We start from the raw sequence: 15,582 nt of genomic DNA, 5'->3' as shown, positions 1-15,582 counted from the left end.
CTGAAAGAAGACAACGTTAGACAGGAAGCTGAGCAAATTACAGGGTAGAGCCCGTTTCATACATTGGTAATTATCTGCAATTCTTAAACTCTAGTTTAAACATCAGTCACAACCTCTGCTTTCATAATAATTGGCTAGGGTGTGGAAAAAAGTTAGAACTCATTATCTTTTAAGGTAGTTCTGCCTCAGATGGGCCGACTGACATTGATGGGATTTAAAATGTGTGATCTGTGCGTGTGGATGAGACTTAAAAGTAATTTCTTACTTCTAGTTTACTTGAACATTTAGAGGAGTAACTCCGATATATCGCAATTGCATTCTAAAACTGCAGACAAGGAACTTATTAAATTGTGTTTTTTTTTCTTGCAGGTAGTTAAACACTGTTTCAAACTTGAATATGTGTGTGCTCCATCTAAAGCCAGTAAACTTGCTTCCAAATGGGGAAAGTATGGTGCTCATTTAAACAGTGCAGTAATGTGTGTTTTTCTTTTCAACCTTTTCCTCTGATAGGGATCCAGGTTTTGGGGTATAGGTGTTACCCGCGCCTCAAAGCGTCGTTCTTCCAAACGTCTCAGCATGGCACGATCTCTGGATGATCTTGAGGTAGGCAATCTTAATTGTTTGTCATTTTTTACGGTAATATTTACTGTGTGTTCTGTATGTATGTACAATATGGAAATTTGGGTCACTATAGATATCTGATGTTAATATTGCTTGTCTAACCCACCTTCTTGAAACACACAGACAAATGACAACAAGATAGAAACAAACATCATTTGTTAATATTGGCCCAGTTTTACGTTGTATGTTTAAAAAAATGACTAACATTGTACAATATTGAGTTTATTGCCAATGTATTATGCATCGCTAACATTTGCAGTGAAAGAGAGACTATATTGGCTGCAGCTTCCTGTCAATTCTCCTGCTTTGCATAGTGCGGTCACAGTTTCAGATACACAGAGGCTGAAACATTAGCATTGATTGTTTATAACTCGGTTTATAAGGGAGAAAAACTTCTGAAACATGACACTGCGATAGACACTGATAAACGCTTGTGTCCTCCTGAAAACGTTGTTAGCAGCAGCTAGATAAGAGTTTATTAAAGACTCTAGTTATGTCTATCATGTTAGATAGCTTTAGAAAAATAAGCCTGTCTTGTGGAAAATGCTGCCGAGACAGAGTATTAGACATGTTAACATCCAGTTGCATCATTTATGAGTGAGTTAAGTGAGGCACAATCCCAAAACCAATCAGGCAATATAATGCTGATGAAATGTAATTTGTCAGAATTGCAAGTGCCCGATATTGATTTTAAAGTATCAGATGGAGATTGGACGTCTGCAAATGCATATGTTGAAATGACTTCGCTAAGCGATGAGTTATTTTAGCACTTAAACTTAGAGATTTGCTCAAATCACTTTTTCACCTGTGCTTGACTGCTAAAAAAAAATCTATTTTTTTTTGTCTGCAGTTTACCTAAAAATCCATTTTTTTTTTGTCTTTTAATGTGGACTTTCAACCGAAACATCCTCCTTTTTTACTTCACCCTCAGTTGTCTCTTTCATTTCCGTTGCCTTGAACTCTGTTTGGTGCTCCACTCATAGAGAGAGGTGGCTCACAAAGTGGTCTTTGTGTGAGTCAGAGGCATGGACCTGTTTGTTTGGTCTTGCTAATGAGCCCTGCTGCACATTCTGAATTTTGTGCTTACGTTGTCTCATATTAATGACACTTAACAACTCGCTCCCCACCCCCTTCCCCTCTGCGAGCCTGCATTACTGATTCATATTTGCCTGCAGTTTACCTAATATGACCATTTTAAATGTACATGAAGAAAACAGAAAAACAAACCAAATGATTGCATGCTGTATTGTATAAATATGCATGAGTCATACGCTCTGAGAGGGAGACCATAAACCTGCTTGTCAGATTTGCCTCAACACACACTGAACAGAGCTGCAGTTTTAAAGCTCCATCGTTAGAGCAGGTTTGACCCAGATGTGAAAATAACATTGCGTCTTTTGTTAGTAATTCGCTATCCCGGTCAGTTTCCTTTGCCGTCATCTTCCATGCATGTTTCAAGTATGTTGTGATGAGTTATGCAACTTAAAGAGTTTTGACAGTGGGCTGATGAGTGGTTAACACCCTGCTCGGTATTTTTGTCTTCTTGATCGGGTTTAAGTATATTTATTTCCTTTGGCTTCCAAGAAGTTGCAATTTGCTGCACATCAATCAATAGTGAAATTGCTTCTGAGTATCTTCGAGCAGCTGATGTAGTGCTTTTCCTGGAATCATTATCTGGCTATAAGATTATGCCCTGGTGAATATAAATTGAGAGACTGTAAGTGGTTGAATAACATAATCCCGGCTTGTGTTGCTCTGTCTTCTTATCCCTATACCTTTAGTTTGCTTTGTTGCACAGTTTTATACCAGTGGTACATGTTCTTAACATCTTTCTGCCATGACAACTTGTCCTGTTCCAGGGGTAGGACTAATCCACCATAAAAGTTTGAGATAGTAAGTGGATAAAGATTGTACACTTTTGTTTAGCTTAAATGTGATATGGGAAGTAAAATAAGTTTGGATGTCTTTGTGCTTTCAGCTGTTTGTTTCCTCCTGGAAGATGGAAATTATTAGACTTCATAAGAGAATGGCAAGTGTTAAATTAAGTTCATATGCAGCCTGGAAACATTGGAAAACATAAATAGAATTTGATTTGGTCGTCCATCCATCTTCAGCCAAAGCTCACTCCTAAGGAGAAAAGTTTAGTGGATTTCTTTAAGATGCACCAGTTGGAGAACTTTTGCTTTACTATTTTTTTTTTTTAGAAACTCCTGACTTAAGATTTAGGTCAGGATCCTGTAGAGACCTTGTACCTCAACCTTAAACTGAAGCCATCAGGATGTTGTGAATGACAAGGTCAGCATAAATACATGATAACCTCTGAATTAGTGCATGCATCTGGACCCACAAGGACATGCTGAGACTATTTTGCTCCTTGTTACCTTCCACGGCAGACCTTTCTGGCCCTGGTTAGCCTTGATGCACATAGACGAGAACAGAACAAACTGGTTTTGGTGGTCTTATTTGTGTGGCAATAGTTTAAGAAGAGTGAACTAATTCCCTTTGTTTAATATGGCTGCTGCAAACAAGCCACAGTGTACTGCACATATGATCTGTTTGTGTTTGTTGTGTGTTTCTCTCTCAGTAGAGGGAGAAGCGGCTGATATTCCATGTCTGTTTTTGTCTGATTTGTCCCCCCCCCCCAACCCCCATAGCTCCGAGCACAGTGTTAGTCAGATCCTCTTTATGTTTGGGCATGTCAAAGAATGTTCTGCTTTGTATATTCTTGTCTTATTACCTTTCAGAGCTCGTCAGGCAGATGTCTCCGCATCCTACTATAGAGCTCTGATTTTCTCTTTGCAACCCCAAAACAGATGCTTGCACTCAGCAGATGACTGTGTGTTCAGCTCAGCGGAGATGACACCATTAGTCGGCTGCTCTATCTGTGTTCACGCTGACTCTGCTCTGTCTTTGGAGGTGTTTTATAGCTGCATATGAAAACATCTGTTAATGTGAGCCGCTAGAGAAAGCACACCGTTATCACCCTGCTGCGAGATCCGGGGCAATTTCTTTTGCTCTTTGAGTGTCTCCTCTCCTCTTAGGTGTGGAGGCATTAGCAGCACTTGTTTGCATGCCTGGAGGTAACATATCTATCTTGTGGGCGTAGCAGAGAATGCATGAGGACGCAGAGACAGTGAGGGAGGTAAATACAGAGGGGAGAGGGGACGAATTCACAGCAGAGAGAGAGAGAAAGACAGAGAGGGAGGGAGGGAGAGGAACCGGCATCAGAGGGAAGAGAGAGGGAGCTTTTGAACTCCCAGTAGCTGTCAGGATTTTCAGGCTCCTCTCCACGCGCTCGCCTCCTCCTCCTCCTCCTCCCCCGCTCAGCTTCGTCTCTCTGCACTGCGAAGCGCACAAGGCTCTCGCACACACGCTCAGTCGACATCCAGCGGATGGACTCTTTTACACGCACCAGCCGCAGGGACCAGCGCTGAAAACGAGCCAGGCGCATGCACACGGAGCTATACATGGAGCAAACTTTAACTCTCAACTCTGTAAGTCGTCATATCTTCAGCTCTTTCTCATTCAGGCTGTCCGCCGATTCCATTTTCATCTTCCACACTTTTCCTTCTTGGGGCTCTGTGTGGCTCCTGTTGTAGCAGCATACAGTGGTTAGCTTGTGTGGTCTGTCAGAGGAATGTTTTGACCAGTGCCAGCTGAACTCCCATGTGTTGTATGATACACACACTGCGCTGCTGTATGAAGAAGCAGGATGTGCCGCCGCTTTATACACCAGGATCCAAGCTGACTTTCATTTAAGATCCTGAGACTTAAAGACGCTTATAAGTTTTTATGAGCCAGGCTTATGCTTATTAAATGCAGGGCCCTTTTTGAATGAAGTGCACTCTGCTGCACTTGCCCTGAGAAATGACCCTGTTCGCAGTCAGCTGGCAGCACCAAGACAAGTTCCATTCAGTGTGAAGGACACAGAGATGCAGAGGTTGTTGCTGTCAGATAGGATTAAATTTGCTGTGACATTTAGTCGCTTTGTTTTGGGCTGTGATCACGTTGCAGCCACAGTTACGTTTGAACTTGAAGTGGTTGCCTGTGGTTCTACCTTACCCATATTTGCTTTGTGTAGGCATGTCCCTGCTTTAATTGGGAAGCTTAGCAGAACTACACTCTCAAAGACCTAACCTATGAAACTGACGTGAACGTGTAAAAATGTACTTACTTTTTTGGGGTGGATTTAAGTCGATTTTTTTAGATTCGAGTTGAAATGGAGCACATTTAACAGCTATAAGACAATTGAATAAGCCAGGCAAATTCCAAAGAAATTAAATGACAATATTGTTAAGTTAATTTGTTTGAATAACTTTATTCTTTAAATGAAACAAATGGGCCTCCACTGATCATATGTTCTAATTTATTACAAATGACTATATGTATTTTGTCCATAGCATCTTGTTTGACCGATTAGCACAATAGTGGATTATCTTTAGAGCTTATCTGTGTTTGTGTGTTCTCACTCCCTCACAGCCTGAATGAACTTCATAACTGATAACGCATAGAAAACACAGTTCCCTTTTCAGCAGCGTCTTAAGTTTCTGTACTTCCTCTGACTTCATTTATTGCATTTACTGAAAGAGTCGTAAAGTTTTCATGTGTATATGAACAACTTCACATACAAATATTTTTCCTGCCAAAAACAGCAAGGTTGTGTTTTTTTGTTTTTTAGCAATGCCTGCCTGTTAAAAAAATGCTAAGCTGTAACCTTAGAATTATGCAAACCTTTTTAGATCTGTTCTAACAAGATTACATGTGAACATGTAAGACAAAAAGAAAACCTTTTTCCCTGACAACCTACCCCAACAGAGATTCCCTGATCGATAACTTTTAAAAGCTTCCTCACACAGTCAAGGAGCTGAGTTTGTTTGCAAGATTGACTTTAGCATCGGTGCTGTGGCTGATGCCAGATAAGGCCATGTACAAACTTAATTGTTTGTGACACACAGAAACATTTTCAATCACAAGCCTTTTCACAGATTTTAGATTACATCGGCCTCACTGCGCTGGGCACCCTAAAAAAAACATGAGAATAAGGGTTGAATGAGCGATTACATTTACACACAGACAAACATGGTACATTTTCGTAAAAAGATTATGCCAGCCAATTAGTGGCACTGCAACACGGCCGCAAAACAGTGCAACAAACACAGAATGCTGCCATGTTTGTAATTTGTCAGAGTGAGGCGCATGCGGGGGACAGAGAGGGATGACGCTACGACGTCATCGTTGCAGAAGAGACGGGGCTCTCAGACACACACTGACACATGAAACTGCTGTTTTGACGTTTTTCCACTCCGGCAACTGTCTTCAAAAATGATTGTTTCTAATTTCACAAAACACCGAATCCATGAGGACGCACAGCGGATTCACCTAGTCTTATCTGAAAAGAGCCAAAGTCTTTCCACATGGAGAGAGACTTTGTTCAATTATTTAACTGAGTAATATTTAATATCCTCCAAAAATCGTTTTTTTTGGGGGTGGGGTTTCAGTGTACTGTAACAATTAGGTCACATAATGATTGATCACTCCTTGGGTTTTAAAGAGCTTTAAGGACTTGAAGGAATAATACACACTGTATTAGAAAAAATTAAGCTTGTTTTGTTTTGTTTGCTGATGTTTGATTTTGCACCTCATTATATTAATACTTCCCTTCATCTTGTTCTGATTTGGGTAATTGTGTATTCTTTGGGATCAGTGGTAGATTCAGGCCAACAAGACACTTTTATCTCTCTGACATCACGCTGCCAGCTCTGGGAGGGGGGCAGTTTTGCTCATGAAGTGTCCCCAAGGCTAGCATTATGGGATGACATTTTCAAAATGCCTCCATTGTTGTCCCCTTTTCCACTTTCCTCTTCCCTTGAAAATATTTATTTTTTTTGCATAAACCTGCTCAGTTGTTATCCAAACCCACCAAACTGGAAGGAAAAAAAACAATAATGCATCATGAGTTGGTTAGACGGTATTTAACTGGCCAGGTGCTCAGGATATGAGTATGCTACGTTCAGTAATCAGCTGAACAGATGTGGATGTGGTTTTGCTGAGCTTGCAGTTTGACCAAACCATAGCCACGGAAAATACTCACTATCTCTAGATGGAGACAAGCTGCTTCTCCATTCTTGGCTCATTTCTCACCATTGCCATGACATCATCTATCGACACTCAGGATTTTTTTTTCCCCCTCCACCGTTAACAACACTGCCCTTCATATTCACTCATCCTGCTGATTCCTTCTTGTGACCCAGAACTGTAGCTTCTCCAAGTGATTCACCTTCACTGTCTTGTTTACCTTCCTCACTAGTACTTCTGTAATAGTTCTACTGCCAAGGGTGTGGAGGTTGCTCAATGTGTTTAGAAGGCCTTTTATTGGATTCCTGTTAACAGTGTAGACATGCTTTACACTGCTGACATTTTTTTTTTCTTCTTCTTCCTTTTAATGCCAAAACATGTTTGCTTCAAATGCTTCTGCCTTGTGTAGAGTTGAGGGGATGGCTGGTTGGCTTCAGGACAAGATGCTGCAGAATCAGCTCCAAGGTCACATCTACTTCATAGTGTGGGAGTCATAAACTTGGATAGTTCAGACAGCAGCTTGGCCCAGAAGCACTGACACACACTTTCCTCTGTAACATCTTCCTCTTGTAGCTTAAATAAACGAGGTCTTGGTAATGTGTTCCCCTGTCATTCCCTGTCATCCGTTTCTCACAACACATCCTTCTCAGATGTAATAAAAATTAGCTGAAATGCAGCTATGTAATGCTACATTACCTCTAACCCTCAAATAGCCCGTTACCCTCAAACCTTTGTGACCAAAGATGCCGCTCTTTCATTTGTCAGTATCATCTTCATTTATAATACACTTTAACACACAAATGTTGCTCAGAAGTCCTGCAGAGGAACCACAATAAAAGTAACCTCAAGAGCAACAAGAAGGAGGAACGTCAAACCAGATGATTAAAATAAACTAGCAAAATAAAAATGTCGGACAATAAAAATAGAATTTATTTCAATCGGACTCGAATGTTGGGCTCTGTTTAATTTGAAAGCCAGAAGTGAAACTCTAAAAGCATAAATCTATAGACTGTGAGCAGCTCCTGTTTTGTTTAGAACAGCCACAGAGAAGGCATGATTACCTCAGCTTGAGCTTAGTGTTGAAGACCTAAAATAATTTAAAATATGCCTGGAATATGACGGGCCAAGGCTGCTGTCCAAAAGCAAGCTTGCTCAATGCAGGGTGGCAAAGTTACCGAGTGAGAGAGAAGAGACCCCACGGTGTCACCTCTTATTTATAGCCCAGGAAAACAGAAAGTCACAGATTGCTACATAAGTGTTCCTTGGTATTTTTGACACATTTTAAATAGTACAGCGCAACTTACAATAATGCACCTTTTACACTTTATATTACAGAATAATTAGTTGTGTCAATACGAGTGACCCTGGTGGTTTTGTTAAAAGCAATTATTTCATTATTTGGATTTTTTTCCCAGTCGAGCGAATATACCTAAGCAGCACTGCATTTGCGACTGCATAGTTTTTAAGTATTTTTTTTTACTCACTTTTTCCAGGTATGCCAACAAGAGAGAGTACGGCACTAAAAATCTGTTGTTCTTTCGTCTTTTTTTTTTCCCCCCTGAAATTTGGCCACTCTACCTCAAGCACTGAAAAAGCAAAGTTAAACAGAAACATTTTAGTGGAACAACTCAGATTTCCTCCACGACCAAAATCATTTGGCAGCAAGCTCACTCAGACTTGCACCGCAAGTAAACAGTAACAACAGTTCTTGGTAACACTGCGGCAACATACAGTAAATATTTCAGGATGCCGATACTGCTTCATCTCACGCGCTCATCAAAGCACAACAAATGCACCCGTGACTATCAAAACATTCTACGCCAAGTTTTATTTAGTCCAGTGGAAAACGGTGAGGATGGGGCGGGGGGCTAAAAAAGAGCTAATTATAAGTGTCGGGTTCAGGTTGGAAAGTCCATTTCTGCGGGGGTTTGAGAAAGGGGACAGAAAGGGTGTGGTGGCATCTCATGTGGTTTATCCACTTCAGACCCTCCAGGCTCTTGCCAGCACGGTCCTTTCTCTGCCATAATAAATTGTGGTGGGAGGGGCTCGTGATGAGTGCTTTTTCTTCCCCTCTGAAGTTACTCTGTTTGTGTAGTGAAGTTCCACTTTGCCTTTTGTTTCTTACTTGTTTTGTGTGTCACGCTACCTTCAATACGCTTGCCTAGCAGCATGCAGAGATCCTATAGAGCTGGATTCGTATTTGAGTTTTTAAGATTTCGAGTCTGGCGGTACAGGCTATGCAAGTACAGGCGGAGGTATTCGGGGGGGTTTTGTAAGGATCAAACCCTACGTTGAGGTGAGACTGAGAAGTTCTGATACGGGCTAAAGCTTTGTGTTACCAACCCTGCAGCAAACTGAGGAGCAAAAAGGAAAGACTTCACCTCTCCTTTTGTTGAATAGCAACCACAGCTCTCATTGTCAGCCTTTTTCTTTTTTTTATTTCATCTGTTTTTATTCTGACTTTCCCTATTCAAGGTCAATAAAGAATTGTTCTATTCTATTATTTTCAGCAACAAGTGCCTAACGCTCTTTGCAAATGATGATAATTCCAGTTTAATCCGGACAAAGAGGAAGAGCTTTAACCATCTGCTGTGCCGAACCTGGGCGAGTTGGGAAACAGGCAGTAGATTAGTGACGATCGGAAGGATTAAGAGCTGAAACATAGTGTGACGTCGGCCTGTGTTTGCATGCAAAACGTCCATGCACCTCTGTGAGCAACCCATTTGCTCACAGGAGGGATTACAGTGAAAAGCCATGTCTCTGTATGCAAGTCTGGAGTGTTTACATGGGTCATGGCCAAGCGCCAGACATGGGGACACTCGGCTCCTTTAAGGTACTTTAAAGAGGATCTGTGCAGGAAGGCAATTAGTTTAGATGGGTTTTTCAGGTAATCTGATACAATGAGTGATGTATACCACAATACCACTTTTTCCTCAAATCTTTTCATTGCCTCCTGTCATATTGTGAATATTAGAATATTAGTAACCCTGATCAAAAATGGGTGTACTATTGGAACCAACCTTTTTTTTCTCCCTCACAGTCGTACCCCCAAAATTACAATTTCAAAGTTTGAGTTCAAAGATAAATTATTTAAGTTGTTTTTTTAAAACAAAAACAAAACATTTACTGGTTAATGTATTGATATAGTGAGGCAAACATAGATAGCAATATTACTTAGTGGATGCGCTATCTGAAAATTATTGATTTATTATGAAACCACAATCCAGCTTTTTAGATTAATTGCTAAACATTATGTGTGGGGGGAAAAACAAACACTGCCTGTTACCTTGAACACACCATCGCCATGATGGTTGGGGATGCTTTTCTTCAACAAGGGCAGGGAATCTGGTCATCGTTAATGTGAAGATTGATAAAGCTAAACACTGTTCAATACTCAAAGAAATCCGGGGGCCCAGGGGTGGAGGCCTAGTCAAAGTTCAGATCTCAGTCTAATACATATTTTGAAGCAATATTTGATATTGATGCTCACTGAAGCTCACTATTGAATCTGACTGAATCTAAGCACACTTAAGATTTACTATTTTGTGTTGCTCTACCACATTAAATCCAAAGAAACGCAGGTTTGATTGCAATCTAAGAAAATGCTAAGAAAAGACAAAAAAAAAGTAAGAACACATTTTTCAGGCACGCTAGGGTTGTAAGGCTAATCAGATGCATACTTGTTTGTTATGTTTGATTTGCCCAGATTAAAAAAAAAAAACAACCAAAAAAAAAAACAATAAATCTGTCTATCAAATCAAATCAAATTAATTTTGATTTTAAGGTGTTCATGATAGATTATTAATTATTTAATCTAAGATTAAATATTGTCATCGAGAGCTTCAAAAGTCCCCAACCCTCTACATTTCCTTTGCTTCCTCTCAATCCTCGCATGATCTGGAAAGAAATGTGTCTTCCATTTTATCAGTTACCGCGCCCTCGCTCTCCCTCGCTCTCCCTCGCTCCAGAGGAAGTTGGCTTTTTCTTGTTGTTTTTTTTCTGGGGGTAGATTATCTGCTTCCACAGACAGCAAACCTTGATTATTTTCAGCCTTTTTGCAGTCAGGACTGCTCGGCGGAGCACTTACCATGCAATTAAGCCTCGTGACAAGCGCTAACTATCGATGCCAGGAACCCTGTCTGGAACTGTTTCACGAATCGATTGAATCAAGCCGAGCCTCTGCGCTCGCTTTTTTTTTTGTATGTTCTATCACAAGCACCAAGGAGTAAAGTTGAAAAGTTGCCTTGCTGCCGGCATTCTGTCACGACAACATTTGCCACTGTTGGACGTATCACCTTGCAGCAGTCGGCTTTCTGTGTGACGGAGGTCAGAGGGCAAAATCAGACCTGCAGGGCGGAAATGGGCCGCTCAGTGTCTGGAGATTTATGTTACTACAGTTATTGATGACTCGGCTCACTACTGGGGTCAGCTTCCAACTGCTACATGACAGGCGTTATCGTCACATGAAAGCATTTTCGTTCCCTTTCTGTGTCACAATACTGAGCTCTCGCCTCAAGTACACAGTGGGATCATTAGACTCAGAGCTTTCCGGAGCACCAGGAGCTGTTCTAGTGCAATTCACAATTATAAAGTCTTCCAGCTGCAGCTAGGGCGCATCAAAGGCATAGTAATTGACTTTGTAAATTTGTGGCCTCTTTTAGAGGGGAAACCCTGAAAGTAACAGAACATTTCAGCTCAGCTTCTTTTGCTTCAACGCGTCAAGGTGGAGGGCTGCTCGAAGGCTACGTTTTGACCAAAAATACGAAATCTTCTCTTTCGTCAGAGCAAGACTGCATCAGTGTTTCAGTGTGGATTTTTGTTGGCAAAAAAGCTTAAAGAACTTCAGCTGCTGGGTGATGTGTTGCTGTCTTGCAAGAAGCTGTGTTCTCTTATCAAATAGGGAAAAAAACAAAACAAAAATGGATTTGCACATTTCTGCTCGGCTTGTTTTTACAGCAAAGCGGAAGGTCTCGGAGACGATCTCTGTGTGGGTGGTTCTGCTTTGAAACTGCTGTGCCATTTAAAGGTATGCAGGATGACACAGTGACTCCTCAGCATTTGCACTTTAATACATTTTGAGTTGAAATCCCGTTGGCCGCAGCCGATCGTGACTATGAGGAAGGGCGCTCACTGTTCTATAAATGGCGCGGCTACACACACACGCACATTAAACTGTCTGCGGCCCTTATTTTTCATTGAAACATTGTGGAGGTGTGAGGACTTCTAAGCGTAGGAAACATTGATGATTGAGTCAAGCACATTTCTTTTTTTGTGTAGACCTTGGAATCTTAAGGGCTGAGCATGGACGGTTTAAAAAGTACTCTGCTTGTTCTTGCCGGGGAATTCACATACCAAAATATACAGCAGTCTTCACATGTATTGATCACCTGATAAAGATGTGTGAAAGCCTTTAAACAAAAAAAAAAACACCTTGAGAAATTTAGAAGAAAAAAAAAAAAACAACCTTCAGCTTAATTTTAGTACATTTAATCATGGCAAAAGAAGTCCTGATTTAAGAAGTAACAGTTTTTTTTTTTTTTTTTTTGCAGTCACCAGTGCAGTCAATTTAGTATGACTGGAACTAAAAATGAGCTTTCTATCTGTTTTTCAAACTTAAAACGTGAAACTTTGAGATTTTCAGACTAAATAAAGCACTTAAAATGTATCCTTTAATGAATCAAACAGTCTCAATAAATACTATTTCCTTTCATTTTAGGACATAACACTACAAGCTTAAAGCTGCAGAATGTAACTTTTATATTAAAGAAAATGTGGGCACAGCTTTGGCGCAGGGGAACTAACAACGCCTCCAGTCCTCGACATGGCCGTCAAGGATTTGAGTCCCGGCCCTTTGACTTTTCCCGCATGACTTCACCCTGTCTCTAATCTAGTGTGAAATTCTTAAAATTCTTAAAAAAAAAAAAAAAAAAAAAAAAAAAAAGATTCTTAAAAAAAGTGGTCTTTTACATATTTGTTAAAATTATTATAATTATAATAATAATAATTATTATTATTATTATTATGTCTTGATGGTATGTATAATATGAAGCGCATCACCTTTTAACCAGGTGTTTAGCAGAAGCTAAACTTTGGGGTCTGAATTAATTTAATAGTCATAAAGGACAAAGTCGTGATTGATAGAGGATACTATGAAAGTTATCCCATAAAACTTTTTTTTTTCTTTAACTGAACATTTTTCTGAGGAATTGGATGTCACAGCCTTAAAGATTCACTGTAAAGCCAATCTTTTATTATATCTTGTATTTACAGAGGGTGATTGACATTGCTAAGACCCACCTCCTGGCTCTGATTGGTTGTTTCTAATTAGCACTGGGAGTAGGCAGAGGAAGGAGCTTGGTTTACTTTCACAGATTATCTGTCTCATACCATACTGTCACAACGTAGTGACAGTTTCAACAAATATGTAAAAAGTTATTTTTACATAAGTTACATACTTCAGCTTTATGTAATCTACCTGTGACTGAGATATAAATACACAATTAGCAATGGAAAACAATCTAGTCTAGTTGGTTTGCAATTAAAAGGTCAATGGAAAAACATATCTCTTGATTTAAAAGCTTGTTTTTCATTTTAATTGCCCTCATTAACATAATTCATGGCCTTCCTCCGTCTCGAATCGCTTCTCTTTCTACTGAATTTTTTTTTACCCGCATCAACTCCTGAGATCGACAAGGCACTGCACGCCTCAGGCCATAAATGCAGCCATTTTCCCAAGCTGTGGTAAAATCTAATCATCTTGGGAATAAACACCGTCTTTGCAAAGCTGTTAATAAACACTCTATCTCATCTAGTTTTTACATGTTCAACAAGTTCAGCGTCTCATCCTAAACGCCACAGGGCCTATTTCAAAACGAGACTGCTCCCCGTGCAGATTTTGAGGAAATGTGGTGGCAGAGTCCTGCTGTGGAGTGAATGACTTATTTCCGAATAAATATGTGTATATATTTAGATCTTGCCGCTTACATGTGCTCAACTGCAGGCTGAAAGCGCTAATTGACACGACTTTCCGGTGGGTTTGCGACAGTGGATATCGAGGCTCGAGTTCAGCTTGTGATCCTACCTAACTTTCGTTTAGATTGAACCAAAATTCATGTGGTCTCAATTTAAACTGACTCAGTGTTTTCTGCTCCCTTTGAGAGCGCCCCGACTGGAGACAAAGGAGCAAGCGGGGGCAAGCCACTCCGCTTTTTCTAAATAATGAGTGTGGATTTTGCGCCCGGGAATAAATGGGGGGGTTAATTCTCCCGATTCCTTCATGCCACTTTTGACAGAGACCGTGTGTATTGTGAGGCAGGTTGCCATAGCAACAGCTGCAAAGTAAGAAAAGCTTTCGTTCCCTCTTCGAAAGCACCCCTGAACCTCCTCCCTTGTTCTGATTTTTCTTTTTTTCTTTCTTTTTTTTTTTTTTGTCCAGTACCTTGTCAAGTCTCTTCCTCTTTCACCCTCCCTTTCTTCCCCCTTTCTCCAACTTGTACAGACATGGTTTGCCGAGTTTTTGGGTGGGGAATGTTCAGGTATGCATTAGCACATGCACACACGCATACACACACACACACACACACACACACACACAGAGGTTCTGCCTGTATGCCTCTAGTGTAACAGACCAGGGAACAATGAGTCTCAAAAAGAGACTTTCCTTCAAGAGGAGCTGGAACTTCAACACTGTAAGTAAACAGTAGGCTCCCCGACTGAGCCTCCTCTTCCTCTAAAGCTCGAAGAAAGGAGACTCCTTTTGTTCAGTCAGCTGTTTTTCTCATTAATCTCCGTCTCTGTCGCTCGTCTCTTTCTCTGCCCAACTTAAAACAGCTGTCTGTGTCGGCAGGGACCTGTGGTTGTTAGCGGCGTGTTAGAAACAGCCTCGGCTTGAGTCAAAGTTTAGTTTTGAAATGTCTGAGTACATCAAAGTGTGCGAAAACGGGTATAGGTAATGGGTAAATAATAACCCAGAGCCTTAAAGATAATAGAAGTCTCTTTTGAAAACATCTGAGATACCCCGTGAGGGAGTGGTGCTCATGCGCTTAATGTTTCCAAGATTTTCTCAACAATTTGTTAACTTTTTCCTCTCCTCTCGTTTCATACTTTTTCCACCTTTTGTCTCTGAGTGATGCCCTACGCTAATACACCTTGTGGTGTGTTTACGATTCTGGCTATACGGTGGGAAGATCACAGAGAAACCTTTCCTAACCAAAAGCCAAATCACGGGCTTCTCAGATCGAGCATGTTATCCGTTTATTTGACCTCTGAAGAGTCTCGCTGGGAGGTTGGACATTTAAACTACTGTCTTATGTAAATGCTGCAGAGCCACCCACACTGAGAAGTTTGTTATTAGAGGTGCCAACTGTAGAAGAGAACATATGGACAAGTGGTGACTGTCTACGGGGATCATCGCTTTAGTCAAAATACAGACTAACCAGTTAAAAAAAAAAAAACACACCTTTTTTTCACTCCTTACTCAATACAAATAAAACTTTGTGATTTCTTATCCAGCTATCACTGCCGTTAAGTGATCTGCTGACTTTACAGGGTCCTGTTTATTTTGCCCCTTCCGATTTAGAGGTTTGGGCCTGTCTACTTTGGGAGATTTTGCAATGACAATTTCCTCCCCGGAAATGGGACACTTTGTACCTGCTTTGACGACTGGCAGTAATTGTCTGTCATCTACTCATTGTCTTCAGTCAGAAAATGTTGTGTTAGAATTTTCCAGCAGAAGGTCACTTAAAATTGTTAGATTTTCATCAGGGTTCATAATGTATAACAGTAAATAGTAATTGAGTATAATACAAAGATCGAAGATAATAAAATGCATTGACTTAAAAGAGGAATGAGAGAGGAACCCTGTAGATGGTATTTGAAAGTGCTCAA

General features: G+C 40.5%; 1 protein-coding gene across 1 annotated transcript in view; it reads left to right on the top strand.

Annotated features, from left to right (window-relative positions):
- Positions 1 to 15,582, top strand: part of rgs12a (regulator of G protein signaling 12a) — a 46,647-nt gene that overhangs the window by 4,827 nt on the left and 26,238 nt on the right. Inside the window, exon 3 of the mRNA XM_015009417.2 lies at positions 511 to 603. Within this exon, the coding sequence (XP_014864903.2) occupies positions 511 to 603 (93 nt within the window). The remainder of the gene's footprint in view (positions 1 to 510; positions 604 to 15,582) is intronic.

Source organism: Poecilia mexicana, unplaced genomic scaffold, assembly GCF_051168715.1.
Source record: "Poecilia mexicana isolate PSO_F unplaced genomic scaffold, ASM5116871v1 scaffold_18, whole genome shotgun sequence".
NCBI lineage: Eukaryota > Metazoa > Chordata > Actinopteri > Cyprinodontiformes > Poeciliidae > Poecilia > Poecilia mexicana.
Note: the sequence above shows the minus strand (reverse complement) of the source record. Positions and strands in the feature narration are given on the sequence as shown.